This window comes from Manihot esculenta, chromosome 5, assembly GCF_001659605.2.
Source record: "Manihot esculenta cultivar AM560-2 chromosome 5, M.esculenta_v8, whole genome shotgun sequence".
Taxonomy (NCBI): Eukaryota; Viridiplantae; Streptophyta; class Magnoliopsida; order Malpighiales; family Euphorbiaceae; genus Manihot; species Manihot esculenta.
In genome coordinates, this window is record NC_035165.2 from 2089796 (window position 1) to 2116547 (window position 26752).

At 33.4% G+C, this 26752-nt stretch overlaps 4 protein-coding genes and 1 long non-coding RNA gene across 6 annotated transcripts; 2 read left to right on the plus strand and 3 right to left on the minus strand.

The window, feature by feature from the left end:
- Nucleotides 1-126: 126 nt before the first annotated feature.
- On the plus strand, nt 127-3853 carry LOC110615706 (putative RING-H2 finger protein ATL21A). The gene is made up of 2 exons (XM_021757739.2): nt 127-2168; nt 3405-3853. Exons 1-2 carry the CDS (start codon nt 1496-1498, stop codon nt 3851-3853), a joined length of 1122 nt encoding a protein of 373 aa, XP_021613431.1. The 5' UTR covers nt 127-1495.
- Nucleotides 3854-4015: 162 nt separating this feature from the next.
- On the minus strand, nt 4016-6868 carry LOC110615705 (replication stress response regulator SDE2). The gene is made up of 3 exons (XM_021757738.2): nt 6176-6868; nt 5006-5597; nt 4016-4398 (listed from the first exon to the last, which is right to left on the minus strand). Exons 1-3 carry the CDS (start codon nt 6799-6801, stop codon nt 4252-4254), a joined length of 1365 nt encoding a protein of 454 aa, XP_021613430.1. The 5' UTR covers nt 6802-6868; the 3' UTR covers nt 4016-4251.
- A 363-nt stretch (nt 6869-7231) lies between these two features.
- LOC110616216 lies at nt 7232-10292 on the plus strand. Its single transcript, XR_006350893.1, has 3 exons — nt 7232-8730; nt 8835-9201; nt 10159-10292. It is a non-coding gene; the product is annotated as an uncharacterized LOC110616216 (long non-coding RNA).
- On the minus strand, nt 9874-13855 carry LOC110614387 (cyclic nucleotide-gated ion channel 1). The gene is made up of 9 exons (XM_021755905.2): nt 13439-13855; nt 13239-13309; nt 12336-12909; nt 12030-12242; nt 11648-11943; nt 11419-11530; nt 11055-11291; nt 10578-10972; nt 9874-10463 (listed from the first exon to the last, which is right to left on the minus strand). Exons 2-9 carry the CDS (start codon nt 13265-13267, stop codon nt 10163-10165), a joined length of 2157 nt encoding a protein of 718 aa, XP_021611597.1. The 5' UTR covers nt 13268-13309; nt 13439-13855; the 3' UTR covers nt 9874-10162.
- Nucleotides 13856-17016: 3161 nt separating this feature from the next.
- Nucleotides 17017-23457, minus strand: LOC110615535. Of its 2 annotated transcripts, XM_021757429.2 has the most exons (10): nt 23298-23457; nt 22984-23097; nt 21746-21893; nt 20653-20808; nt 20363-20468; nt 19923-20105; nt 19208-19373; nt 18299-18612; nt 17509-17598; nt 17017-17321 (listed from the first exon to the last, which is right to left on the minus strand). In XM_021757429.2, the coding sequence occupies exons 3-10, from the start codon at nt 21758-21760 to the stop codon at nt 17257-17259; spliced, it is 1095 nt and encodes a 364-aa protein (XP_021613121.1). In that variant the 5' UTR covers nt 21761-21893; nt 22984-23097; nt 23298-23457; the 3' UTR covers nt 17017-17256. The 2 variants fall into 2 exon arrangements, with proteins under 2 accessions (XP_021613121.1, XP_021613122.1); XM_021757430.2 differs by lacking the exons at nt 22984-23097; nt 23298-23457 and having other exon boundaries at nt 21746-22884.
- Between the last annotated feature and the right edge of the window lie 3295 nt (nt 23458-26752).

The window sequence follows — 26752 nt, forward strand, 5'->3', positions numbered from 1 at the left end:
TGATGATAGTTTTCATTCAACCATATGGCTAGCCGGCAGTCTGCAACCGAAGATGAGTCCTCTAGCTTTTGCAAAAGCAGATGCTTGTCTTTGTGCCTCCTTATGGTTTATTAATAGGAAATGTCAATTGCTATGATTTGAGTAAGGCATTTATACAATTCAAGGAAATTGAAATCCGCATTGAGCAAAGTCTTTTACTTGGCGAAGCCAGTAGTGGATTAGGGTGGTTCAATATATTTTGTGGCGCATGCCTAACTACGAAATTAGAGAAAAGGAGGTACTGGTTAATCCGACTCTTGATATATTTTTTCTAGACATTTGGTCTGCGTAAGTCAAGTTCATTAAGAAACCTGTTGGACAGCAGTATCTTGTTCTTGCACTAGAGTTGCAAGCACAAAGCTGTTTACTGCAGTTGTCCCTGGCTTTTGGTGCCAAAAGAGGATAACCAGGTCGGGGGAAATATTACTTGCCTATTCATGAATAATGCAATTTCTATGTATTTACGTGTTAGTAACACCATGCAGCCATTTGATTCCCAATTTTATTAGAGAGGGGTTATACCGCGGAATAGCGAGCAAGTGTCATGGTGGAGAGATGTAAAGAATAAATCCTTTCATAACCTATTCTGGTGACTTGGCATGTCCTCATATTTAACGTCCCAGGATTGCCAGTAAATCTTGTTTCTACTTCTCATTTCAATTTTTGGAACAATATCAACTAATTATGTATAATAAACATCGTTGACTCTTTAATTTATAATTATGTCTTTTTTTTTTCGTTAATTTAAGCTATTTAAGCAAGTAATGATCTGGTCTAATAAGCAGTTGCGGATCGCCTTCTGGAGACCATAGCTGCTAAAAATATTAAAAACTTTGCTTTTCTTTACGAGAGTGTCTTACCTTGTTAAATTTATTTTCATTTTTAAATAAAAATTTCTTCCTATAAGCTAGTTTAAGTAAACAAATCTCATAATATATGTATTTCTAATAGCTAATAATTACATTTCATCAAATCTCACGGACCAAAATAGTTCTTTTATCATTTACTAGCTTTTTCTTTTCTATAGTTCTAGTATGTTAATTTTCGCCGATATAAAACCATTACATCCCTATATAAATTTAACCATTTTCCCCTTAGTCTTAAAAATATTCTTTGATGATTAAATATTATGTCTTTCCACTTTCAAATAAAATTGGTATCAGAGGCTTCTTCGTCGGCCCTCGAGATAACCAAGTTAAAGGTCTAAAAAGGGAAATCGAGATGCTATGCATTGGCGATCACAACTAACAACTAAGTGGTCTGGCCAACTAAGTTGTGGCCTTAAGTTAACACTAGGAGCAATTTTTAGCTTACAAGCCATTGCGCAAAGCTGACTTTAGAAAAGTTTAATATTATAATGAGTCTCAAACTGTTGTTCTCAATAAATACATAAATTAATAGAGCAACCTCCTATTATAAGAAGCCTACGCTTTCTACAATCACCCCTTTCAACATTATGGACAACTTGAAAACCTTCTTTCTTTTCTTTCTTCTTTCCATTATCCATGCCTCAGGATATTGCCCAGTCTCCAGGTGCAGCATCAATGACATCTCCGTCCGATTCCCCTTCCGACTTGAAGGCCAGCAACCCCAGTACTGTGGCTATCCTGGTTTCAACCTAAGTTGCAATAATCGGAGCAAAGCTGTTCTGAAACTTCCTTATTCTGGAGATTTTCTTGTGCGTGGAATCAACTATCTCACACAACAGATGCAGGTTTACGACTCAGACAACTGCCTTCCTAAGCGGCTTCTGAGCTTTAATCTCTCAGGTTCTCCTTTTGTTGCTGTTGCTTATCAGAACTACACCTTTCTAAGCTGCCCAACTCAGTTTGTACAGTCTCGCTTCACTACAATCGATTGTCTTAGCAATTCGACAACCTCGGTTTTAGCTACCGCTTCCATGAGCATTGCTAATGCACTGTCCAAAACTTGCGGGATTATCATGACATTGCCAATTCCTGTCTCATGGCCAATTCAGTACGATGAAGGTTACTCCAGTGAACTTCAGGATGATCTTCGGCTGACATGGTATTCACCTGCTTGTGGAGACTGTGAAGAACAAGGTGGAATCTGTGGATTCAAGACTAACAATACCATAGAAACTGGTTGTTTCAAATACTCTAACACAGGTAATATTTCAAAAATTTTAGTTTTTATATCAAGTTTAGCCTTGCATTTTTGTTTTGGTAATTCAAATCAGTTAAATGACACATCCGATTTGGATGTGAGACCATTATTTATTTATTTGCTATATATAATTTAGAGAAAAGTAAAAACAAAATCTAGTGAATATGAGTCGACTTTCAAGTATGTGAAATTTAGACTTTTAGACATGACGAAATCTTATAAATCAGAAAGTGTGGCTAAAATTGACTCCACATAAAAATTTTGATTTTTTTTTTTTTTTAATTTATCGTTTGCCACTGCAAGCAAAAACGAAAAATTAATAGGGGAAACTGGATAGTAGCTGTTTGACTTAGTCAAAATGTTATTTGGATAGACAATAGCTGTTGACAAAAACAAGAGAATATAGTAAGAAATTCAAATTCTTGGTTTTGAACTGCTGCCTTCTCTTTCTTTCTGTTTTTAATTAATGATTTAGCACATAAATAACATGATTCATGACTTACGAATCTTGCTTGAAGAGGTAGTCTATTACTTGCAAATTAAACAAATGACATTAGATTACACCATTAAATCATTTATTAACAAAATGTCAACTAGATTAGAAAAAAAAAAAAAAAAAAACATAACTGTCAACTAAAAGTAATGAGATTTGAAGGGGCCGAAAAAAAATCCTAAACTATATATTTTACTAATTATAATTATTTATTCATAATTAAAATGGATATTCTATATTTATACCTGCTTAAAATATATTATATAGAATATTTCTGTTCTAAACTGTCACGTAAGGAAAAAAATATATTTAAATTCACCAAACTATTAATTTAATCTATTTTATTCACGTTTTCATAATATTATTCATTAATTTTGTAAAACTTGTTAATTAAATTAATATCATATAATAGAAAATATCTATTTGTGATTGTACTTATTTGTTGAATTTATAATTCTTAATAAATAAAGTCTTATATATGACACAAACTTCTAGTAATATCCAAAAATATTTTTCAACTCTTGTGGTAAAGAAATGCACACCAGATTTTAGAGAATCATGGTTGGCATTGAGATTCTAAAATGAAAACATTACAAGCTGAGTTTCGAAGTTACGGATGTTTAATTTAGAGGCTGACAATCCGTAAAGCAAAATCTACTTCTTTTTAACAAAGAAAAAGTAAAATAATGGTCAAAACTACATAATTAGTGTTACAGGATGATCATCTGATAATTTCAAATTACAGGACGATCGGCCAATGCCCTTGAAGTTTTAAAGGTGATTTGCTTGTCCGTTGCGGTGCCCTCTATTGTGCTTGCTGCTGGAATGGTCACTTTTGCATACTTCTTTGATAGGAGACCTCAACAGGACAGGCCTCAGGCTAATCATACTTCTGTCACTGCAACAGTAATCCCAGAACCTACCATTTCTATGGTGGGATTGGACGAAACCACCATCGAGTCCTATCAAAAGGTGGTCCTCGGAGAAAGCATGCGATTGCCTACAGGACCCAACGATAACACTTGCGCCATATGCTTATCAGAGTATAGCAGCAAAGAGACACTTAGATGCATACCAGAATGCAACCATTGCTTTCACGTAGAGTGCATAGACGAGTGGTTACGTATGAATGGTTCGTGTCCAGTCTGCCGAAACTCACCACCACCAGAACACGTAGGAACGCAAAATGTGTGATACACAAATGATAGCTTTTCTATTTCTCACTTCCTCTTATTTGGTTGATTGTTTTGTAAATACTCGCACGCTTGCATTTCTTAAAGAATACATTAGGATACACACATATTTTGATAAATTACCAAACCGTTCACCTTTAGATAAAAAAATTCAAGGGAGAACTAAAGTACAAACCATTCCAGAACCTATTGCAACGATACTGGAAATTCCAGAATTTATGCCGCAAAATATGTTTTACATGCACACGCGATACCAAATATTACACAATCACAAAGTCTCCACTCATTAACAAATTCCATATTTGAACGGGAGTGGACATCATATTATAAGAACTACAAGTAAACTATACATTTGAAGGGAAGAAGATATCTCGACAGTTAGTCAGATACTACACGGATTCATTTCTTAGCAAGCAGCTTTTTTGGCAGCTGGTCCAGCGGAGTAGTTTTCAGAAGAAAAAGTCGTGCAGCACGCTCTTGCAAAGTGCCCCCACACTTGAGCCCACGAGCTTGTAACTCATTTTTCAACCTATCCATGCCGAGAACCTACCAAAGCAAAAAGGTAAGCAAGGCAAAAGAGAAAAACCAGAAGTGACAAATGATGCTGGATTCATTACAACAACAATCCAGACAAGTTATTCATCATTCACGCACTATTAACATCCATTACACTGCTCATCCTTTCTTCCTTTTTTGTTTTTCATGGGTTGCCAAGTGCCTAACTTTTCAAATACACTAAAATAACTCATAATTGCTTTTATAGCTGCTTTCACATCCTATTTGATTAAAGGCACAAAATGTTGATTAAAATGTCAGTACGAGTACATACTGCTTATACAGTAACCAGAGCTCCTAATATAGCTAAATACACAACTACGAGTTATGTATCAAAGAGCAGGCATATGACACACTGCAAATCCATTTCCTAGTCGTTTCCACAAGGATATAGATTCCTAGTAGAAAGAGGATTAATGCGAGAGAATTTGGGTAAATTTTATCATTGAATTTAATTTTTTTGTCCATATCAGCATATTTAATGAGATTCAATCAACTAGCAATGCGTTGAACCACACACACAAATGCAAATTTTGCATAAATAATGACAAGGGAATTGCAAGTACAAGTAAAACATGAGACGCTAAACTCAGCATACCTCCATCTCAGCTGCTGAATTGAAATCATCAAAATTCAGTGGCTTTTCCAAATCAGAATCTCTAACATTTGCTGCAACTGTTTCTCCATTGGAGTCAAATTTGAAGTCAGAGTTTGCTACAACAGTACCTGGCCAGCTTTCAATGACATCCCCTCTTGCTGGACTTGAAACACGGGGCTGAGTATCAGATCCAACATTATCCTGCTTTTCAGCTTTAACTGCATGCATTCCAGAAATCTCAGCGGTCTCTGTGATAGTTAAGCCAGGACTCTGTGGTGCTGCTTCCTCATGGACCTCTGGTTCAGCCAACCCATCCTCTTCACTGGGAAAGTTCTCTTCTTGAGAGTTAGATTTCAACTTTTGCTCCACTGTAGCATCTTTTTCTGCCTCAGAACCGCTCTCACATAAGGCACCACCAGAGGATTCTCCATCTTGTTTCCCACCAGTAACTGAATCTGAACTCCCTTCAGTTTTCTTATTCAAATATGAATGGTTCTCATTATTTAGAATAATAGATTTCTCATTTTCCTCATCACTGCTATCCTCATCCATATCTTCACTGTCACTTTCACCCAATTTTCTTTTCCCCATCCTAAGAAAAAGAAAGTCAATCATCAGAAATCCAATACTCACCCAGAGAAGGAAAGATTTTTCAAGGCATGAAAAATAACTTTTAAAAAAAGTAGCTCAAGTAGAACCATATTGAAAATTTGAAATACAGTGTTAAAGAGGAGGATATTCATTTAAAGCAAAGAAGTGAACCAAATTATGCACATGTATCCAATTTCTATTATCAATTACGAACTTCCAGGAAACAGATGATATACTGTGGAAATTAAACAACGCAATTCTTCAAGCCAATGCATCGTTATGAACAACAAACATTTGCAGCCAAATTCTTTTCTTTTTTTTTTTAAAGAAAAAAAGAAATACAAAAGCATAATAGAAGGGATTTTTAAAATTCGGTTGCATCTTTACAAAATTTCAAACTCAAAACACACTCAGAACTATCCGCTTTCCTTTCTGTTGAGGCCTCAGAAGATAAAATTAACAATCAAATGATGAAGTGAATGTATGAGATCAATCATAAAGACTAACCATGTATGTCAAAAACAAACGAATATAAGCACATGTAAACTTCAATCAAAACCCTAAAGACAATATACTTACCAAATCTTCAACTTCTTGGCCTCCAATCCCTCATTTGGCATCTTCCCCTTCCGCTTTCCGTTCCCATTTCCACACGCCTCTCTGACAGCCTCCTCCACCGCCGCTGCACACTTGGCGGATTCTTTCCTATACTTCTCCACATACTTTTCTGCCTCTCCCTCCCCAGCCCCCTTCTTCCCTTTCTTCGCCTTCTTTTTAATAAATTCCTCCGCAATCTTCTCCAATCTCCTTTCCTCCTCCTCTGCCTTCCACTCCTCCAACCTCTTCTCGGCGTTTACGTGGCGCAGCCTCCGCCCACTCATGTCGCGACATGCGTCAAAGTTGTTGGTCTTCTTTTGACCGGCTTTTGTGGCGGCTCCTCGAAGAAGCGAGCCAAACCCACCCTTGCCGCCAAGGAGCCGGAGCAAGAGGTGGACAGTGCATTCAGGACTGGAGATTACGGATCGATCACTGAGTTGTGTCCCGCTGTAAATAAGGCGCTGCGAGTGAGTGGGGATTTTGGTGATCTCGGAGATACGTCGCTTGATGGCGAGGCCGTCAACTTGCGGGGCCGTGAATCTAAGCGTTGCTGTTTTGCCATCAAGAAGTTTGACAAATATCTGGAAGAACTTGGTGCTATCCTCCATTGTCGTCTCTGGAGAATCTATCCTTCACAAAATTAAAGGGCAACCCAGAGACGAAAAGTAGACGAACTAGAATTGGGGGTTTAAATAGAGCCCTAAGTCCCCGTCAATCTTGACCGACCATGAATGATTGGGCCGGTTTTGGGCTTCAATTCACCTCTTTTATTCTGCTTAATTAAAAAAAGAACAAATAAACCGTCTTAAAAGCATATTTTTATTTCATAGAATAAAGAAGTTCATTCATTACATATTTTTAATAAAAAATTTCGGTGATTTAAGAGATTTAATCCCATTTGATAAAAAGTTCTTAATTATAAAAAAATAAAATTTTTATTTATATTTATATATTTTTTATTTATAAATATTTTTAAATATTAAAAAGATATAAATTGATTTTCCATTTTTATTTCTATTTTTTCCATTTACACGCCGACTTGGAAAGGATCTAGCACTGCTACTCGGGGAGAACCAGATACGAATCCTTCCGCGTACACTTGCGGGCAAAGAAGCAAACAGGTCAACCTAGAACTGTTGTGATTTTATGCGAGCTCAGCAAAAGAATGAAACGGAGAAAGAATATAGTTCTCAGAGTTCCGGGAAACAAACAAGTGTACTACTCTCGTTTTCGTTGTGTCTAGCAATTGCCTATGGTTGGTTAATTATTGTTCTTCCCTTGCCTCCTTTAGAAAATCGAAAGCACAACTAGAAATTTGTTATAAAAAGGCAGTGTCTTTTGTTGAACCAACAAGACAATCTAGGCTACGAGTTAACATGAAAATCCTTCTTTTTGTAAGCCTTCTCCCTCCCCTCTTCTTCATTCCTTCTCTCTTTTCTCCTTGGTTTTTGAATGTGAGCACGGTAACGCGGGGTGGGGGGATCTATATATAGGTGTTTGCCTTACCATTGCAGCATCACTCTGGCTGAGCCCAAATCAGCAAAAATTTAATTCTGACGATTTTGGTTTGGTTATTAGAAAGTTGAAGAGATTTTATATCTGCTAAATAAAGTTTTATCTGTTGAGACAGTATATGACACGTGGCATATAATGTACAAACTGCAAAGACAATGCTTTCTCCTGTTCGTCATTGATCAACAAGCAGGAGGGGGGGGGGGGGAGAGAGAGAGAGAGTGGAGGAGGATGGTTATTTATTTTGGTTTTATGTATTAAGAAATCCTGGTTAAAACTTTATAGAGAGTAGTCCAAACAAATTAGCCCTTGGTTTAATCACATTCAGCAGATGTTCTTTGAGAAGATGTTTAAGTTGATATTAAGGATTGTCTTTCATTTTGTAGTTTACACAGATTTCATGTTTATGTACAAGATAGAGAGTGTGGATTGATAACTTCCTAGTTCTCACACTCATCTTACTCTCACTCGCTTTGTTGGTATTATTCTTTAATAAAATCGAAAACAAATTGTATTTATCAGTGGTATTGCTAGGATGTTTTGGAAATGTGGTTGAATGGGATGATATAAATGCTGCCTGGGGCCAAGCTTGTCTTCTCCTCCATACAATGTGTCAATTTTCAAGCCAAAATCAGTACCCTTTATCCATGAGGCATTTACATGTTCGTCTTCTATAATTTGTTGCAGTAATTTCTTATCTGCCTTTTGATATCAAGCATAAATTTCCTTTTTTAAGAAAAAAGAAACTTGATATCTTGCTCTTATATTTAGTTTTTCCCACTCTTGTTGAAGTCCTTCTTTTTCTTCACATGCGCTTCTGTACGAGGAAAGGATTAGCTTTTTGGTTTTTAAAGCAAAGGGGATTGTTTGTAGCTTTGAGTCAGTCAAGGTCTTTCTTTCAATTAGTCAGTAATATTATCTGATTGATGCTTCCTTAATCTTTCGACATTTCAGATATAGAATAACATGCTTCCTATGGGGAGCTACCCATGGATTAGGGATGCCACTGACAGTGTCTATGATCTGTAAGTACAGATTACACCTTGGAGGCTTGGACAATGAGATGGTTTCTCTAATTTGATTTGTAGTAAATACAATGGACTGAATTTAATATGGACCCTCATATTAGGAGCACATGGATGCGTGGAATGGAGGTTTTGGTGCATTTGACTTGCTCAAAGCATTTGGGTTTCTGGGACCAAAACCTGTTTCTTTAATATTTTTGTGGGAAAAGTCAGATTGGAAGTGCATGATCAAGCATCTGCCCTATGGTTTACATCTCAGTTTTTATTTTTTTAAACTGCCTATTAGGATTTTGTTAACATGCTACACAAATATATTTCTCAGGTTTTGTCCAGTGAACTTATTTTGGAGTACTCAGCTATGACAAAGCAATGACATTGCTCTTAACATGCTTCAAGGACTTTGCTGAGTTTGCATACATGATGGATCATGAAACAACATTCCACCTGAGAAACGATTCAAATTTCACACATGTAAGTTTGTTGCCTTCAGAAAAATAGTGGAAGAGTTTCATACTAGTTATATTCTATGTTTGCCCAAAAAATTGCCAACTTGTCTTTTATTATGCCTCCAAAATAATGTGGTTTTCTGATTCAAGGTCTAGGTAATAATTTGGATTAATGTTTGTGGGAAGTGGCTTGAGACTGTTTGATATGTTCTAGCAAACATAGCAAACAATGTATGTATTGCAGTTGGTAAATAAAGTTGCTTTTTGTTTAGGTTTGACTATAAGTTGTTCGAGTCTTCGATTTCTCATTTATTACTTGGTCACTTCTGGTTTTCTGTTTGTTTGTGATAGCATTTCGTGCTTTGAAATGTTTGGCTGGTACCTTGTAAATATATGTTATTATCTCTTCCTTCATGTGGTGAAGTTCCAGCAGTAAGTTCCGTGTACACAAAGCTCGGTGCTGATTTCAAGTCTGAATCTCTAACTTCTAATGCAGCCTGTATTTGCAGCTGCATTTACTGAGAGATTTGAGTATGTAGGTATACAACTTGTAGAGCACCAACAATCTACAATTCACAATCCCCCAGTGACCCAAAAAAACTTGATTTATCCTACTCTTGCTGGTTCTATCTGTACCTATGCCTGTGCAACCTTCATCCACTTGTTGTATTGCTGGCCTTGTCAAAACACAAAACCAGAGAAAAAAATTTATATATATATATATAGGAAGGTGTGCGAAAGTACAAGGCTTTTGAAGCCAGAATGGGTTGCTTGTATATGCCTCTCTAATTGGTTTCTGTCAGCAGAAATTAATAGACAGGCTTCTAGCTGGACAATTTGATCCACTTCCCCAAAAAAGAAAAAAAAATCAAATTCCCTTTACAACTCTTAAATTAGCTACTTAAAATATACATAGACTTCAAGCTTATAATCACTGTATGATCACACCTAATCTACATTTGCATTTGAACTTGTTCACAAGGTCTCTAGCGATGATGAGCAGAAAAATCAGGCTCAGCTGGCTTCTGTGGCACCAGTGCTAATATTTGTGGCAGTCTAGAGGTGCGTCCCCCATTTTGCCTGAGATTTCTTAATACATTGGCAGCAAATTGTGAAGCGTAGATCGTAGCACCAAGGCTAGGAGTGGTTGCAGCCTCATTTGCCAAAGTGTCTTGCAATCTTTCTTCTGCTTGGCGTAGAATTTTTGCTTGCTTCCTCCTACAGTAACGGCGCCAAGCTGCTTGTATGAAGCATGCTGCCCATGTCTTCCACTGCACCGAGAAGAACCTGAAACCAAAGTGAATGTCATCTGTTAACTTTCAAAGGAAACATATTCGTTCATAGGTCTGGCAACAAAAATTACGTTTACGGTTTGCTTTAGAAAGGCCAAAATAAAGACACCTGAATGTGTGCTGGATATCCTTGTGGTGAAGACGGCGGAATTGGGAGGCAACAGATTTCAAGTCTTCGGCCACTAAGGCAAAGGCTTCAACATCCGTTAGAGCTTGCACAGTTCTAGTAGAGATAGGGAGATGGGAGGATGGTTGTGGATCCAAAGCCCAAGTAAGAAGAGCTTCTCCACAAAAGTCTCCACCTTTGAGATAAACAGCATTGAAAAAGCCAGTTCGTCCACCATTCGTGGTCACACTCACTAGATCACCTCGCATGATAAATAGCATCTCATCCACAGGATCGCCCTCGCGAACAATGTAACTGTCCTTTGTGTAAAGGGCTGGCTTGAGACGGTCACATATTGCATCCAGTATTTGCTCGTCCATTTTCCCAAACATTGGCACCTAGGGAAGCGACAAATATTTTAGCTAACTGTTGGACTAATTTTAAAGGGTATATCATAAAAACCAGGCTGAGAGAACTCACTCTCATGATTAGATCAAAGCAAAGATGGCGATTTATATCCCTTCTGAGATCTTTAGGTAGAGTACGGATCAGAGTCCGCTCCTCCACACCTCTGGTTTCCTGCCATTTGTATTGCTCATACCTCCTGATCCTCTCCCTCAGGGTATCTGGAAGCATGCGATGGGTCATCCACAACTGTGCATCTCGCCTTTTAACTCTCATTTCCTCTATTCTAACAGTTGTGGATTGCAGATATTTCTGTACAACAAGAAAACAATACATTATTAGTCAAGTCAATGAACATGGAAAAGTACCAAGAACTCGAGTTTAATCGCTCACGGCACGGGCTTTTTGAAAATTATCAAATAAGAGAATCAAGTATGACCTGCATATTACCGATGAGCAGTGAAAATAAAACCAATCCAGCAACGCATATGAAAACAGCAAAGATTATCTCATCAACGTAAGGACTTGTCTTGAGATTCTGGCCCAGAGCGCTGTATAATGACCATTAAAAAAACGTAAGCGACAAAACTAGAAATCTAGGAGGGTTTAATTCAATAAAGCATCATGGAGATAACAAATTAACAAATGACAATGGTATATTTACTAACCTAAGATTACGCAGACCCCACCAAAAGCAGTAGAAGATTTTTCTGGGAAAATCCCATGATTCCACTATACCAGATTGTAGAGCATCAATGAATATTCCGAAGTTGAATACAGTTGAATTTTTAATTTCATCAGGCTGGACATAAGGGCACGAATCTGTCAGAAATGTGCTCAAATTTGCCAAACGGTGTTCTCCACAGTACAAGTCTTTAATATTACACTGAGGAGCCTTACAGAATCTACGCCAGCACCTATGTTCGCGTTCTATGGAGAACAAGTACCAATAGGCTCCAATTATCTGTTAAGAGGAACAACTTTTTTATTCTAGTGGAATATTGGAATAGAGTCAAGTATTGTAATTGTGAAGTATCAAATCAAACTCACATGACTGGCTAGCATATAGAGGATGAGATTGAAAGCAGCTCCAGCCCATGCCGTTTCAGTAAGTATTCCAGAACTACTAGTCACTTCTTTAAACAGCGGATAGATTCTGAGAAATCTCGGCACATATTGGGATAAAACAACATACTTCAACAAGTCTTTGGCGATCAATGAAACGGGACCTTTCAAGCTGGGAATGATGATTAAAACTACCACCTGAGCAAAAACAAAGAGTATTGCCTTTAATTGCTGCCAGCAAAAATCCATAGTAATTAGTTAGTTTTATTAAGCAAGAAAAGGAAATATTACCTGGGGAAGTGGAAGAATTGATAGTACATCAACGATGAAGTTGGAAGTCATGTATCTTCTAGCGATACTGACAGGATCCTCAACCAGCTCGCCTCTTCCAAATACACGAGTGGAAGGGGGAATAAACCCCGTAAGGAATTGAAAAATTATACGGAGTATATAGAACACATCAATGAAGGTTCTGAGGACACAAGCAGTAGTTTCCAACTTTTTGTCCAAGTCAAGGCATTTATTCTCGCCATCAATCACCGGGATGTAAAAGAACAAAGGGTCTATGGACACAGCAACCACACAGGCCAGCACAAAAATTTTGTTCCATTTCTGGAGAAATGGGCCCTGTGGATCAAGAATTTTCTTTCCTGTGCCTGATGCTTTTGGTGGCTGAGCACCCCCAGAGCGGAAGATTGATGGTTTTCTCAGGCTTCTGAACTTGTCAGAACCTATCTCCCAGTGTCGGTGGATGCTGTCCCAAACGGCGCTTACAGTTGGCCTGACTCTTCTTGCGTAAAATCCATCATCAGTGGAGTATTGCCGCTCCGAACTGTAGGATTTCTCTGAATTCCAGTCAACAAACCTGAAGAAAAGGTTAGAAAATTGCAGTTGCTGATAACAAGAAATTACAGGTTGAGAAGTGATTCGTGCCGAGGATGATAATCATGTACATAAAACAAACCAATTTCGTGAATTAGACTAAAAATTCTATACGTTAATCAGAATAGATCTGTATTAATTAAGATGCTTTCTGATCTCTATAAACTTGATCATGCAAGTATGCAACCATACAGAGAAGAAAGAAGCAAAGTCATACAGTTCCAGCAATTTAAATCCAGAGAGAAGTATTTGATGAATTGAAAATTTCATAAATGATCACATAGTTAATTAGGTTCAAATAAAGAAACCAACCTCACAAATTTATTTCCCTTGATATTCATGAGTTTGAACTAGCTATTCCCGCTTCGTCCAAAAAGCCAAACCTGCAATACAAAATGTATTACGGCGTTAGTATATCCAAAAATAACATCATACTTTCAGTTTGGTTGCGAAGAAAAAATGAGAAACTTAACGTTTATTCTTTAAAAAAAAAAAATCAATAGAATTCTCACCGGTCAACTCAACACAAATCGGATGTTTAATGTTTCCGTTTCAAGTAGTTTTTCCTTATTGTCGTTGTTGGGAAAATATTTTCTCAGAAACTAAGAGCAAAAGGAAACATTGAAACACCGGCGTCGCACTGTAGAGAAAACAGAAAGTAGAAGAAGCAATCCTTTCACTCACTCCTCTGAGTTTCATTTACAGAGGATGATGAAGGAATGAGTATGCAAGGGAATGGTTAGATGAATGAATTTGAAGTTAAATTTCGTCCTCCGAAGAAAGTTCGTGGACAGAGACACAGACGCCAAAAGGCAGTTACTGGATGCGCTTCCACGGAGAGACAGGAAAAATAAGGGAGAAAAAGGACGAGATGTTAAAAGAGATGGTCCGCGGGAAGGAAGAGCCTAAGCCAAGCGCCAGAAGCCTATAGTGACTCTCCAAGACGACGTCATTTTTCCATTTTTTCAAAGTTGACGAATGATGATATGCAGACTTTTCTTTTTCTATTAATACAAATTTAATTTTATATCAAAATAATTTATTCTCAATCTTCCCCTTCTTCCTTTTAATTGCTTTTTTATCCAAAATATTTTTTTTCTTTTTTAATTTTTCCTATTTAATGGTTTGCTAAAGGATATTATATTAATCTTAACCGAACAGTATACGTTGTTTTTAAAGCAGGGGGTACCGCGAAACTACTTTGACAGATACAATAATTGAATTTAAAGGAACTGTAAGACTCCGTCAATTTTGTTGGGGCAGAAGTAGAAGGGTGATGCTGGTACGCAATCGATTTCCACGGAGAAAATTCTATATAAAGATAGAGAAAACATAAAGTCTGATTAAACATTTAATTTTACTTAATCATATCTATAACTTTTCAATTTGACGCGTGATTTGAAGTGATTTATGTACTTAGTCTTTATTATTTATATTAAAATGAAGAATTAAAAAAAATAGCTATTATTTCTGTATGTTTTTTTTTTCATGCTCAATCGGTATCACCCACCATGCTTGACATTTATTTATGCGGCATTAAGGTCCACTTTGCAATAAAATAACAACAATTTGTTCTATTATTTTTGTGTTTTTCTCATGTTATATCTTTTTTTTTTTTACCCTTTATCTCTATATATTTTAAAGAGTGTTTAATTTAAATTTTCTTTTTAATTTCATTAAGAATTAATTAAAATTATTATTGATTTTCTTAGATCTATTAAATTTTTAGTTCATTTTAAAATTGACTTGCTAATTTTATTAACTTTATACTCAATTCTTTTAAAATCAAGTTGCTGATTTTATATTCTTATTAATTCAGTGCAGCAGTTGCTGGCCTTCTCGGGTAAGAGGGAGGAATCAGCAATTAATTAATTAATTAACGTTTCATAATTATTTTATATTCATTTTGAAATGGTCTTCGTTGACGTGGACTTCACTGTTACAGGACAAAGGAACCTGAATAGAATTAAATTTTTTTAATGTTGCTGGTACGTACCACGTACTTTTCAATTATGAACCAAGACTCCTGCCATGCGTAGTTGTATTGTAGTCAGTCTAGACTCCAAAGCTGATTTTGAAATTCTGTAATCCTAATGGGCTGCTCAATATTGCTGGACCTGGAAAAACATCAGGCTTGTATTTGTAGAGTCTCTAGGCATTTGCTTGCCGGCTAATTTGAAGCAATTTTAAAAAACCCAATCAATTTATGTCCATCGAAAGCCGGCCCTTTGGTTAACATTGTAAACTTCACACAGTTACAATTTAGGTGAACCTCCCTATACTTTTGTATTAAAAAACAAAAAAACAATTAACCCAAACGTTAACATTTTTTTATGATTATATCCAAATATTTTAATTTTAAATAATAAAGTCTAAACTCTAAACATTTGAAATTTATACAATTATAGCGAAAATCTAAGTTGAATTTAAAAAGTTAAAGACTAAACCATGATTTTGTACATGAGCTTTTATGGATGCTACAATATCATTTCTGTGCTTTTAAAATCAAAATATCTAGTCCCTTATTTGACCTTTAATCTAATTTTCTAGTCAAATTACTGTTAATTTTAACAAATCAAATGTATTTTCCCATATTGAAGATATGAAGGGAAAAACTCAATTTACTCCTTTCTTTTGAACTCTTTAATTGAGACCCTAATAGTAACATTCAATAAATCTTAAATGGAAAGTAACTGGGCAGATGAGTTTGATTGTGTTGTGGTCGTAGTTGCTGGTATTGTGCCCCCGCCGAAACGAGTTCCAGTGGGCTGAAGTTGACAGCGGCAGTGGGCAACGAGGAAATTGCAGGTTTGTGTGAGGAAACTAGATACATGGGGAGTAGCAGCCTAGTGGGGGAGGGGTACTGAAAGCCTAGACGAGTATGTTTGTATGATTGAGAAAGGGCGAAGAGAGAAAAGAAGAGTTTATGATTTGGAAATGATTGCGCACTTCAGTTGAGTACTTGCATCAGTTTCGTTGTGTATGGTAGTTTAAAACTTCGAATCACTTACAATTTCTTTTTGTTTCTTCAGTTGCATTGAATTCTCGTGTTCCTCTACAAAGTATCTAGATTATAAAAGGTACTTAATTTTGGGGTTGTTAAATATCTTAAAGTTTTTGGAATGTAAAGTGTTAGCAGACTTGTAAAAGGTCATTTTGGATTGAATGCCATTAGCATGTTTTAAACCATGAATTTGTGAGATATAGTGTTATTATTGAATTGGGTGATTGATGATGTTATATCTTACATTTTCTCCGAAAGGAGAAGATGTTGTATCATACGCTGAATCTGAAAGATGGGCAATGAACCACTAAACGACTGCGGTTGAATTAAATTAGGACAGGAGGTTTTGTTTTAATGAAAATGTGATGCAAATAAAGGAGATATTAGGGAAAATATCTTTCTTGCTTCTTCCTATGTCCGTAGTTTGGTTGAGAACAAGCTTTGCGCTTTCCTTCACCTTGATTTCTTCACCCACCATCCCATTACTATTACCAATGCCCTACTCCCAAAAGAAAAAAATTGGAAACCATCAATATATCATTTGAAATACGATCTAGTACCAGCAGTCTTCGAGCGCAAGATTCAATAGTCGGACACGCCATTTTAGCAATTATGAAGTGTTGAGGTTGCAGGAGTGGTGGATTGAAATCAAACCAAAATCAAGCCTTTGTGTTTGTGATTTTAATTATTATCCTTTATCCCGAGCAAATTGTTTTCAGGGACTAATGTTATGCATGCTTTTTTGTTTGAATGGAATATATGGGAGTTTTTTAATAGAAAAGATAAAATACCAACACCTTCCAAATCCAGCAGGTGGATTGAAAAGTTTAGGTTTTTGCCGTTTTGGAAGGTTTGGAACATCCAAAAACTTCCACAAATGCTACCCCAAAACCTGAAGTATTAAAAATGGATATACCCTCCAATAATACTCCACAAATAAATGAAACTCCAAAGATAAAAATAACATCCCGCTTTAAACATCAAGTTGCAGCACTACTGTGATCACAAAATCGTTTACAATCCCTGGTTATGGTGATTGACCATTTCCCATTCAATGAAAATTCTATTCTGATAACACCCGTGAGAAACGAGTAAAAACTTGCATTTCTACCTTATTATTGATGGGTTAAAAATTACAACTACAACAGGACTACTTCCTGTCGCCATGCTAATAACAATTACAATTACGTTACCACAATACAAATGTTCATTTCTGTAAAAATATCAATGTCCCTAGAGACTGGATGGAAAATGTTTAATTTATTCATTTAACTCATTTTATCCTAACAATTTTAACCAGAAAAAATTATGGGATCTCACCTTAGACTAGGATTTCTCTTCGTCTGACTGGGACGGAGGACCAGGGACAGAATCCACAAAAAATTCCTCCACTGTTACAACAATAAATCTAACAGTGTCAATTACAAAAGAAAAAAAAATTGCATACTGCTGTAGAATCAGAAATATTTGCATGTTATATATTATCTAGAATCTATTACCTTCTTCAAATTATTTCAATAGGTATAACCATCAACTAACTAAACAATAAAAAGATACAATAGAAGCAATCCCCATTACCTATGTCCTCGTGCTCTGGAGAATCAAGTAAAATTTCTGAATCAGAAGGCAGAAATGGAGAACCAGGATAGTTTCCTAGGGCTCCTAAATCTGCAAAAGAGAAAATAATTCCAAGGTAATACATTTAATACAAGCCCTAGAAAAACAAAATTAGAAGAAACACAAAAATTTCCAGAATTGGTTAGATATGATTGCCAATTTGCCAAGAAATAATGGCAGCATAGCCCTCGCCGCAGCAACAAACCAAAACTTCTGCAGTCATTACAATACATTAATGGTTGAAATTTATTGTCTCCACTCCTGTAGACAATCCAACAAATTTGTTTTGTACAGCAGTTGCCAGATTCTCAAGCTAATGGAGTTCTAATACATAGTTAAGAACTGGCATCAAATGCACCCCTAAACTGAGCAGACTGGAGGAAAGGATAGACTCCAACCAAATTGTGGTTGAGGGTGCATTGAGTTGTATCTGGCAGCAGTTATTCTAAAACAATTTAGAAACAATAGTGTTCTTTCATACAAAAGTTGCATGGAGGAGCATGCAAAACATGGATGTTTTGATTCTCTACTGTCTATTTTCATGAAATAAAATCTAAACTTATGCAGGCAGCCAGGCACCCAGATTTCTTTCCCAGATAAGACATCACCGCTTTTTTAATATACATAACAAAATATTCTAAACCAGTAGAACAAATTCTAATTTTTATGAGAAAAGATGTCTTTAACGTGTTATAACACAAACCTATGTGGGATATTCTGCTGAATTTACACAAAATTATCTGCAATTTACCTCCCAAGTTCGATAAATCTGCTGTTAAGTCCGAGAGGCTGAAATTCCACTGAAATTGATCTAGTGATTTGGAGGTGCCAGCCACACCATCTGGTCCAAGCTGCAATCCTACTGAGCTGGCCACATCAGATGTAAATGCTGTATCAAGTGCTGATGTGTCGACTCCCATTCCTGACATTTCCGACGCAGTAAAGGGAAAGTGCCCACTGGATGCCACAGATGCAGGACTCAAAGGCATATCAGACATGGATGACATGGCACTGCTTGGTGGAACTACAGGAGCTATATCAGGTGTATTATTCCCCATTACCAAACTACAAAAATACAGCACCCATTAGCTGTAACTTCTTTATGAAGCAAAAAGTCATATAAGCTGGAAAACAAGTACACTATTAATTACACAGCAAATACAGCATTGTTGACCATGGGCAAGCCAAAGATATTGGAACATATCACATGCACAATATACTTTTTTAGGAACCAGTTTAAGTTTACCAGAAAGATTAGATTTTCTTCATTTTTTTTTTCTTTTTCAGTGACTTCTTATGCAATGTATTATAGTATTTACCCAATTATGAGCATAACATTGACATTAAAACACAACTCAACCATTTTGTCCATTCCTCAATCTTAGTCTTGTTGGGGTCAGCAATAAGGATCCTTTTTCCCCAATCTGCAAGGATTACGGGTGCATTTGTAGAGAGGTCTAGAATACGCGAATAAATATGAAAAAAAGCAACTAAACTGATCATAAGCTAAAAATCAAAATAAACCGATCCTAAATTGCTCATTAGCTAAATGCAATAGTTAGCTTGAATAGCACCAACACATCCATGCACAAAATTTTATTTATTTATTTATTTTCTGTTCAACTTAAGAAGAATAAGGTGAAAGTGGAAAAATGCTCACTTATTCCCAGAATTCATCCGTATTGGATGAAAATTTCCTGGAGCAGGGACTCCATTAACCACATGGCAGCTTGATATTCCACATCCCATGGAGTCAAGATGGGGCTGACCTGGAGCTGGCATTGGAGGTTGTTGCATGACAGGGTATCCCATAGGTAAATTGTTAACTGCACTGCAAAGAAGTGATGTTGAATAACAATAACACTGTCACAAAAAATAAAAAGAGAAAGCAACATTACCATCTAGCTATCATCACAACCATAAAACATTCAGGCCTCACAAACTTCAGTTAATAAGACCACATAGCACAATAGATGAATGACAGTGTTAGCAAAATCTAAGGAAGTTATGCTCCCAGTCCCACATAAAGGATAACATGGTTTCATAAAGGAAACTGTTGGAGGAAATAACAAAAAGAAAAAGCAAAGATGGTAACAAATCTTAACTTTACATCATACCTTAATCAACAGAAACTTATTACTATGCAGATATTGATAGAATGCACACAAAGGCAACTAATGATTAGAAAGTTAATAAAAGAACCTAAACACTGTTACCAACATTTGGTTAAAAATACATTTCCATGGTACTAAGATGGAGCTCAGCAAAAAGCTTGAAGCAAACAAATTGTTTTTGCAAACCCACTGTATTCTTGTGCTGACATGAGAGAAATCATTTGCTTGCCACAACCACTTCATTAGAAAGTTAGAACATACCGGGCATGGGATGAATCCCATTTTGCATGGGGGCCAAAGGAACCTTTGGAGATACAGGAAACTTCATAAGATGATATTGATGTTCAAGCAAATGATTAAATAAAAGAATTTGCTTCTTCAGTTTCAGCCTTATGTAATAGGACCTGAAGAAATCAGCATTTTCTTCTTCCAATTTCTGCCACACTAAAAATCAAAAGGAAGAATGTTACAGGAAAATATCAGTGTAGGATACTTGAAAATTGAACATAGAAAATAAGATCAATGGGTTATTGGTACATGTTAGAATGTTGAACAAAGAAAATAACTAATGCCAGATCCACAGAAGAATAATTAGGATCAGTTTGCTTTCTTTTTTTTTGCTGACCATATCAAGATATGGGTTGGCAGATGTCTACAAGTCACCTAAAAGAAAAACCAACTAAAATATTCAAGAAACCTACCCAATGTTGTAAATCCAGGGTCTATCCTTGCTCGCGTCAAGAGGGTTTTGACCACCTCATCTCTATTCATGTACAACTGCAAGCACCGCTCTATAAGATTCTGAACCTGCAACAGCCATTAATATAGTTTGTGGGGAAACCAAAACCCAATTAATCAATATATTCTTAGGACTAAATATTGAAGGGGAGAGATTACATTGACAATTTAAAAAAAAAAAAAAAAAAAAAAGAAGCAAATGAACAAAAAGAGAGAAAACAATTGACCCAGAGGAGGAAAAAAGTTCTCCTACAAGTTCAATATCTTGGCGCGAAACCTTTCGGCTATCATTGCTTGAAGCAGATACTGAACCAGAGTCCGCTACTGGAGCCTCTGATGTGTGATTGTTCTGTTGGTCACTCTGAGAGTCCTGTGAAACTTGTGTTGAAGACTGTATTTCTTGAGTGCTCTGTAATCCAATAAAAATATTTCTCTTCAATTCACTAGGAAGTGGCAGAACTTACAAGTGATAGTTTTTGACATTGAAAAAGCAACAAAAAAAAAACTAATAGGCAAATAAATCCATGTCTTCAGAACTGAACATAAACAGGGAAGCAATGTTGCATGCCAGGCAACATAAACTTTGGATCTAAAAGTCCCGGTCACCTATTGAAACTATTCACTGATAAAAAAATTAATAAATCCTGCAAAAAGTGTCATGAGACTGGTTACTCGGTCAGTATTCTGGTGTTAATCAACAATTTAAACAGCAAAAGCTGGAGGCATCACATAACTTTCTAATGCTTAATAGAAACTTAGAATATAACAGTAAGTAGCATTCACTCATTCATAGTGGCAAAGGAAACATAAAAGAGCAAAAAGAAACGAAGGCAACTGTGGGAAATGTAAGGTAAATGTCCAAAAGGTTAAGTATGGGGATCAATTCACAAGGAAACAAATAGAATCAGTGATATTTTTCAAAAGCAAGGTGTGGGCGTGTGTTGTGGAGAAAAATAAAAGGGGAAGACTAGAGAGGGAAGGGATTTAGAAAGGCACATAGAAAAGTTGATACCTCAATATTTTCCCAGACAATAAAAATGAGTACCAGGAAACCAACAAGAGAATGCAAATATAAAATACTCCCTCCACTTTCCTTTTTATATTATAGTGAACATATAAATTGACTATTATGACCCTATTAATTTTATTATATTTTCAATACAATCTCTCATTAATTATTTATTTTTTTCAAATGAAAATTTAAACCATCTATGAGTATTTAATTCAAACCATATATTATTAATAATGATTTAATTGTCTAATAAAACTTATGGAATAGAGGAAGTAATAAATTTGTCAAGAGCCTGTGAGGAGCATCATATGCACACAGGCAGGGGCATACAAACCTGTAAGGTCTTCATTCCAGCTGACTGCAGGTTGATGGCATTTCTTCAGACCAGATACTCACTGGTTGCAGCTAAAGCCCCATAGTTCACAAAAGGGAAAATAAAAGCAACTATTTCTGTAGCAGTCACGGATCAAGACAGCTTTTGCCTGCAAGAGAACATAAAGACAACTAAAGGACAATGCTTTAAGTGTGAAGTTCAGCTATTCAATGGAAATGAGAGATACAGGCGTCCAGCAACAAACTTCTACCCATGCAAAGAGAACCATGTTCCCAATGCAGACATAGACATTCACAGACGAAAGTTGAAGACTCACTCATCTCATGTTCCTCAACCAAATTCACCTCATAATTCTCACTGAACAGCCAAAAATCAGTAACAAGCAACGGTGATAATGTGCTATACTGAACAAATGTTTTGTCGTCCACGCATTTCCCACTCTCATATAAACAGGAAGTAAAATTGAATGACTTAGTCCTCAAGAATTAACAAATCACATTAAGTGAGATCTTCCTTGTTCAATCACAAGAATTGTGTTTCACAAAACTAATAAACCTCGTTAAACAGAAGTTAGAACCCGTCTTACTGTCTTTGTACAACATTCTACATCAATTATCTGACTGTTACACCAAAATTCTACATCAATTATCTACCTAATGCAGTAGTCCAACCTGGAATCGAGAAAATTAGTTGAACAAATTTCTTTCCTTTTATTGAGTAAACTTGATTGTGGAAAAATTATTAAAAAAGAAAAAAACTTATTTCTGAGAGATGAAATGGGAAGTCCATGTTTTCCAAAAGAATAAAAGAGGGAGAAAAGAAAAAGTATAGCCTCCTTCGATACCACAAAATGGCAACGCAATTGCTAGACAAAAATTCTTCATAAACAATCAAATATTTAAGGGCTAGAGAAACGAAATCCAACAAATCTCGGTCAGAGTATTACTACTTAAAGAGTCCTATGCTGGTCTGAGAATAAAATAAGCTAAAAAACAATTTTAAAAAATGATAAAGTTGGCAACACTAATTGATTAAACAAATAGCTTAACGTTCCCCACTAAACCAAATCCAACATAGAAATTTTAAAATATAATTATAATAAACAAATAACTAACTATATAAGCTATGAAAACGAGTGATTCCTTGCGTTTTCATAAAATAAAAATCGATCGACTTTCGATGCTCCTGTAGAAATAAACAGTAAGATCTAAAGGGAAAAAAAAAAAGAGCGATATTACCTATAACCGAAACTCTGAATCTCCAAAATGCCAAATTTAATTTCGACGAATTTAGGGATCCCAGCTCTTCTATATATCTCAGATTTAAGAGATATCAACAAAAACCAAGATGTACTGAAACGAAAAAAAGAAAAGGAGTTAACAGAAATTCACCAAAGAGACAAAAAGAAGCTCAAAACAATTGACAGTAACTATCGGTGCAGAGCTTCTCCACAAAACATCTCCGGCAGAGCTGGAATGCACCGAGGTCCTGAGAGAGCTAAATGATATTTACATCCAAAGAACAAGGAGAGAATGAAGGATTTTGAATTTACACAAAAAAGAGCTGCGACTAGCCGATTTGATACAAAGATGGTGGAAGGTAAACGGTGCTGTTGCAGGTGTTACTGTGACATTATAGATATCATGAGACTCCCTGCAATAGGAAGCACAATGAAAGAGGGGGAAAAGTGGAAAAATCTCGAGAACCTAAAATTATTCATTTTTGGCCTTTTATACTTTCGATTTCTGGTGAGGAAATTAAAATTGGAAAATGATAAAAAAAAATATATTATTAAGTCTCTAACTATATAGTTATAAAGTTAACTAAACGTTTTTATTTCAAATAGAATCAAATAAAATATTCTTTTTAATCATAAATTTGAAAATGAATAGTAGAATATGAAATTTTTCAAATATATTTAAATATATTTATTATCCAATTAAAATTGTGAGTAGGTGCAATTAAATAAAATATTTTTATATTTTATAAATTTTAACTTTTTAATTTTTTTATTAAAAATTATTAATTATTCTTAATTATTTATATATATATAATTTTATATATTTATATTATTAAATTATTTTAATTAAATTAAAATAAGTGGACTAAACATAATAACTACATAATTAAATTTTATAAAATAAATAATGGTCTAATCAAATAATTTTGAAATTAAAATTGGTATTTATATTGGTTTTGATTAATTTTATGTATTGAAAGCTTATTATTTGAGTTAGCTAATATAACTAATTAATTATATATGAAATATTTTTATAATAATATTTAGTTTTAAATATATTATTATAAATTAATTAATTTAGTTATATGAATTACTTTAGTCCATATTTTAAATTACGAATAAAATTATATTTGTATAAATTATTAATTAAATTATTTAAATAATTATTATTATTATTAATTTAGATAAATTTAATTAGCTTTTGATTAACTGTGAGATTTTAATAATAATTTTGAATTTAATTATGATAATTTTTATAAATATCTTAAAAAATCATTTTTTTTCTTTTTAATTTTTTTTGCAATAATATTTTAAATATTCAATACTAATTTATAAAGTGAGCATTTTTTATTTAAGATTATATCAAATTAAATAAATTAAATTTTATTTGTAAAAATCAAATCAATTTTAAGCGTAATTTAAATTAAATTAATTTAATTTAATTTAATTTTAATTCAATTCAATTCAATTTAATTATTAAATTTTTTAATTAAAATATTTTACTAATAGTAATAATTTAATTTTTTATATTATTAAAAATAATATATTATTATTTATTAATTTATTTTATTTTATTTTATTAATTTTTTTATTAAAATTAAACTGAATTAAAATAATTAAATTTTTTAAAAATAAAAAAAAATTAACTAAATTTATGAATTAATTCGATGCAATCAAATTTTATAATTTGAATCCAATACTGTTTATCACATGTTGATTAAATTTTTATGAACGATTTTTTTTAAATAAATAATATTATTTAACATTTTAATAATTAATTTATTTATATTTTTTATGATATTAATTTATAAGTCATCGCATTGTGTAAAATTATAATTTATACTATTTTCAATTAAAATTCTAAAAAGTTGCTTAAAATTTTATAAATTTCGTTAACATCATACCGCAGTTAATAATCAGTTTTGTTGGATTAATATGCTAAATATATATAGTTAAAATATACTAATTTTCAGGTGAATTATACACTTGGGTAAAAAACGGAAACTCATATTAACCCATAAAATGTTTCTTTTATAATTATGATAATAAAATGAATAAAAAATATAAGAGAAAAAAATTAAGAATTATGTATTTATCATTGTAAATTTATTGAAGTTAATTAAAATTATTAAAATATTAAACATTTAATAAAATTACGATGACCATTTAAATTTAATAATAAGTGAAAATATTCAATTTGTTTTTTCACAGTATATTAATTCAATTTATTTTTAAATAAAATTAGTCTCAAAATTGAAGACAATATGAAATTTGTAATCAAACAGTACAATATTAAGTATTGTGTATAAATCCTTAATAAAAAAATTGTAATAATCTTACTATTATTAATATTATTTTTGTTCGTTGTTGCTATTCATAGTGTGTGGTCCACTGCTGAAAAATAATATTGCCCGTCAAGCCGATGCTTTGATGTTGAGTTAGATCTTACAGATATTATGCCCTCCTTGTAGCCAGGACCCTGCTGCACAATTTGGTAAGTTGGACTTTCTGCTTCTCGTGGATATTTTAAATAAAATCATTTTATATATTTTAAAAATTTTATTAGCACTTATATATAAACTTATTAATGTATTTTATTTTTAAATTTTAAATTAAACAATAAGAAATCAATTATATTATTATAAAATATTTTTCATATTTTTTCTAAAAATATTTTTCATATAAAATTTATTTTCTCAAACAAATTGAATCCAAGAACAAATTATACTTAAAAATAATTATGATTTAGCCTCTTACATAAAAAAATATTTTTCTATTTTTTTTATGTTTGACGGACTAAAAAAATTAATTAACATAAAATATTTTCCAAGTAAAAAATAAATATCTTTATTTGAAAAGAAAACTTCCATTTTTTAAAAGATAAAGTCATGTTTTAAATTTTATAAATCTCGTTAATGCTATTACGTAAAAAATTATTCATTTTTTTAAAATTATAATAACTTATTCTCTATTTTTTTATTGTAATTTAAAAAATAAAATATATTAATAAATTTATATATAAATATGTTAATAAATTATTAAAATGGAAATATAAATTAAATGAGAAAAAAATATTAAGTTAATTAATTCTTCTAAAAGTAACAAATATGAAAAGATGTAGAAATTTTTTTTATTATTATTTTTTATACAATAAATAGAGCCTTAATTTATTTTTAAAAGAGTCTTAATTTATTTTTATTTTTTATAATTTTATTATATGAAAATTCATTTATCCTTTATTTAATATGAACTATTTAGGAATAAATAAATGTAAATAATTTTTTGTAAAATTACACGTATTTTTATTTTATTTGAATTAAAATTTTATAAATTAAAAACGAATTTTTAAATTTTAAACAAGAGAATTAATAGACGGGAGTGAATTGAGCAGTTATAAAAAATTTTATTCAATTGAAAATAAATAATTTATTGAAAGGACAATTAACCTTGAAAAATTAAACACGTTTTGATGATTTTATTCTAATATTTTAATTTTAATAATTTAATTTAAAATTAAAATATTTTATATAAATATATTTTATATAAATTTTATTATGAAAATTCAAAATATATGCGAAAATTAAATTATTTAAATTTAAATTGAATTTATATTAATAATATTTGAATTTATTTTAAATTTAATTAAAAATTTATTTAAATTATTTAAATTCATCACAAATTTTATTATTATTATTCGAATAAAATTTAAATTTATTAAATTTTATATATATTAATTAATAATTTATATAAAAAATATTTTTTATTAA

Bases quoted from the DNA above. Each gene is read 5' to 3' on its own strand.
- LOC110614387 (XM_021755905.2), bottom strand. From the start codon at position 13,267: ATGAATATCAAGGGAAATAAATTTGTGAG. The intron at 12,910-13,238 runs GTTGGTTTCTTT...CCTTTTCTTCAG, and splicing joins AAGGGAAATAAATTTGTGAG to GTTTGTTGACTGGAATTCAG. The intron at 12,243-12,335 runs GTAATATTTCCT...GTTTTTGCTCAG, and splicing joins CAATTCTTCCACTTCCCCAG to GTGGTAGTTTTAATCATCAT.
- LOC110615706 (XM_021757739.2), top strand. From the start codon at position 1,496: ATGGACAACTTGAAAACCTTCTTTCTTTTCTTTCTTCTTTCCATTATC. The intron at 2,169-3,404 runs GTAATATTTCAA...TTCAAATTACAG, and splicing joins TTTCAAATACTCTAACACAG to GACGATCGGCCAATGCCCTT.
- LOC110615535 (XM_021757429.2), bottom strand. The intron at 18,613-19,207 runs GTGAGCATTTTT...GTATTTTTGTAG, and splicing joins CGGATGAATTCTGGGAATAA to TTTGGTAATGGGGAATAATA. The intron at 17,599-18,298 runs GTAAATTGCAGA...TCTCTTTTGCAG, and splicing joins AGATTTATCGAACTTGGGAG to ATTTAGGAGCCCTAGGAAAC.
- LOC110615705 (XM_021757738.2), bottom strand. From the start codon at position 6,801: ATGGAGGATAGCACCAAGTTCTTCCAGATATTTGTCAAACTTCTTGAT. The intron at 5,598-6,175 runs GTAAGTATATTG...TCTTTTTCTTAG, and splicing joins GCCAAGAAGTTGAAGATTTG to GATGGGGAAAAGAAAATTGG. The intron at 4,399-5,005 runs GTATGCTGAGTT...TTGCTTTGGTAG, and splicing joins ATTCAGCAGCTGAGATGGAG to GTTCTCGGCATGGATAGGTT.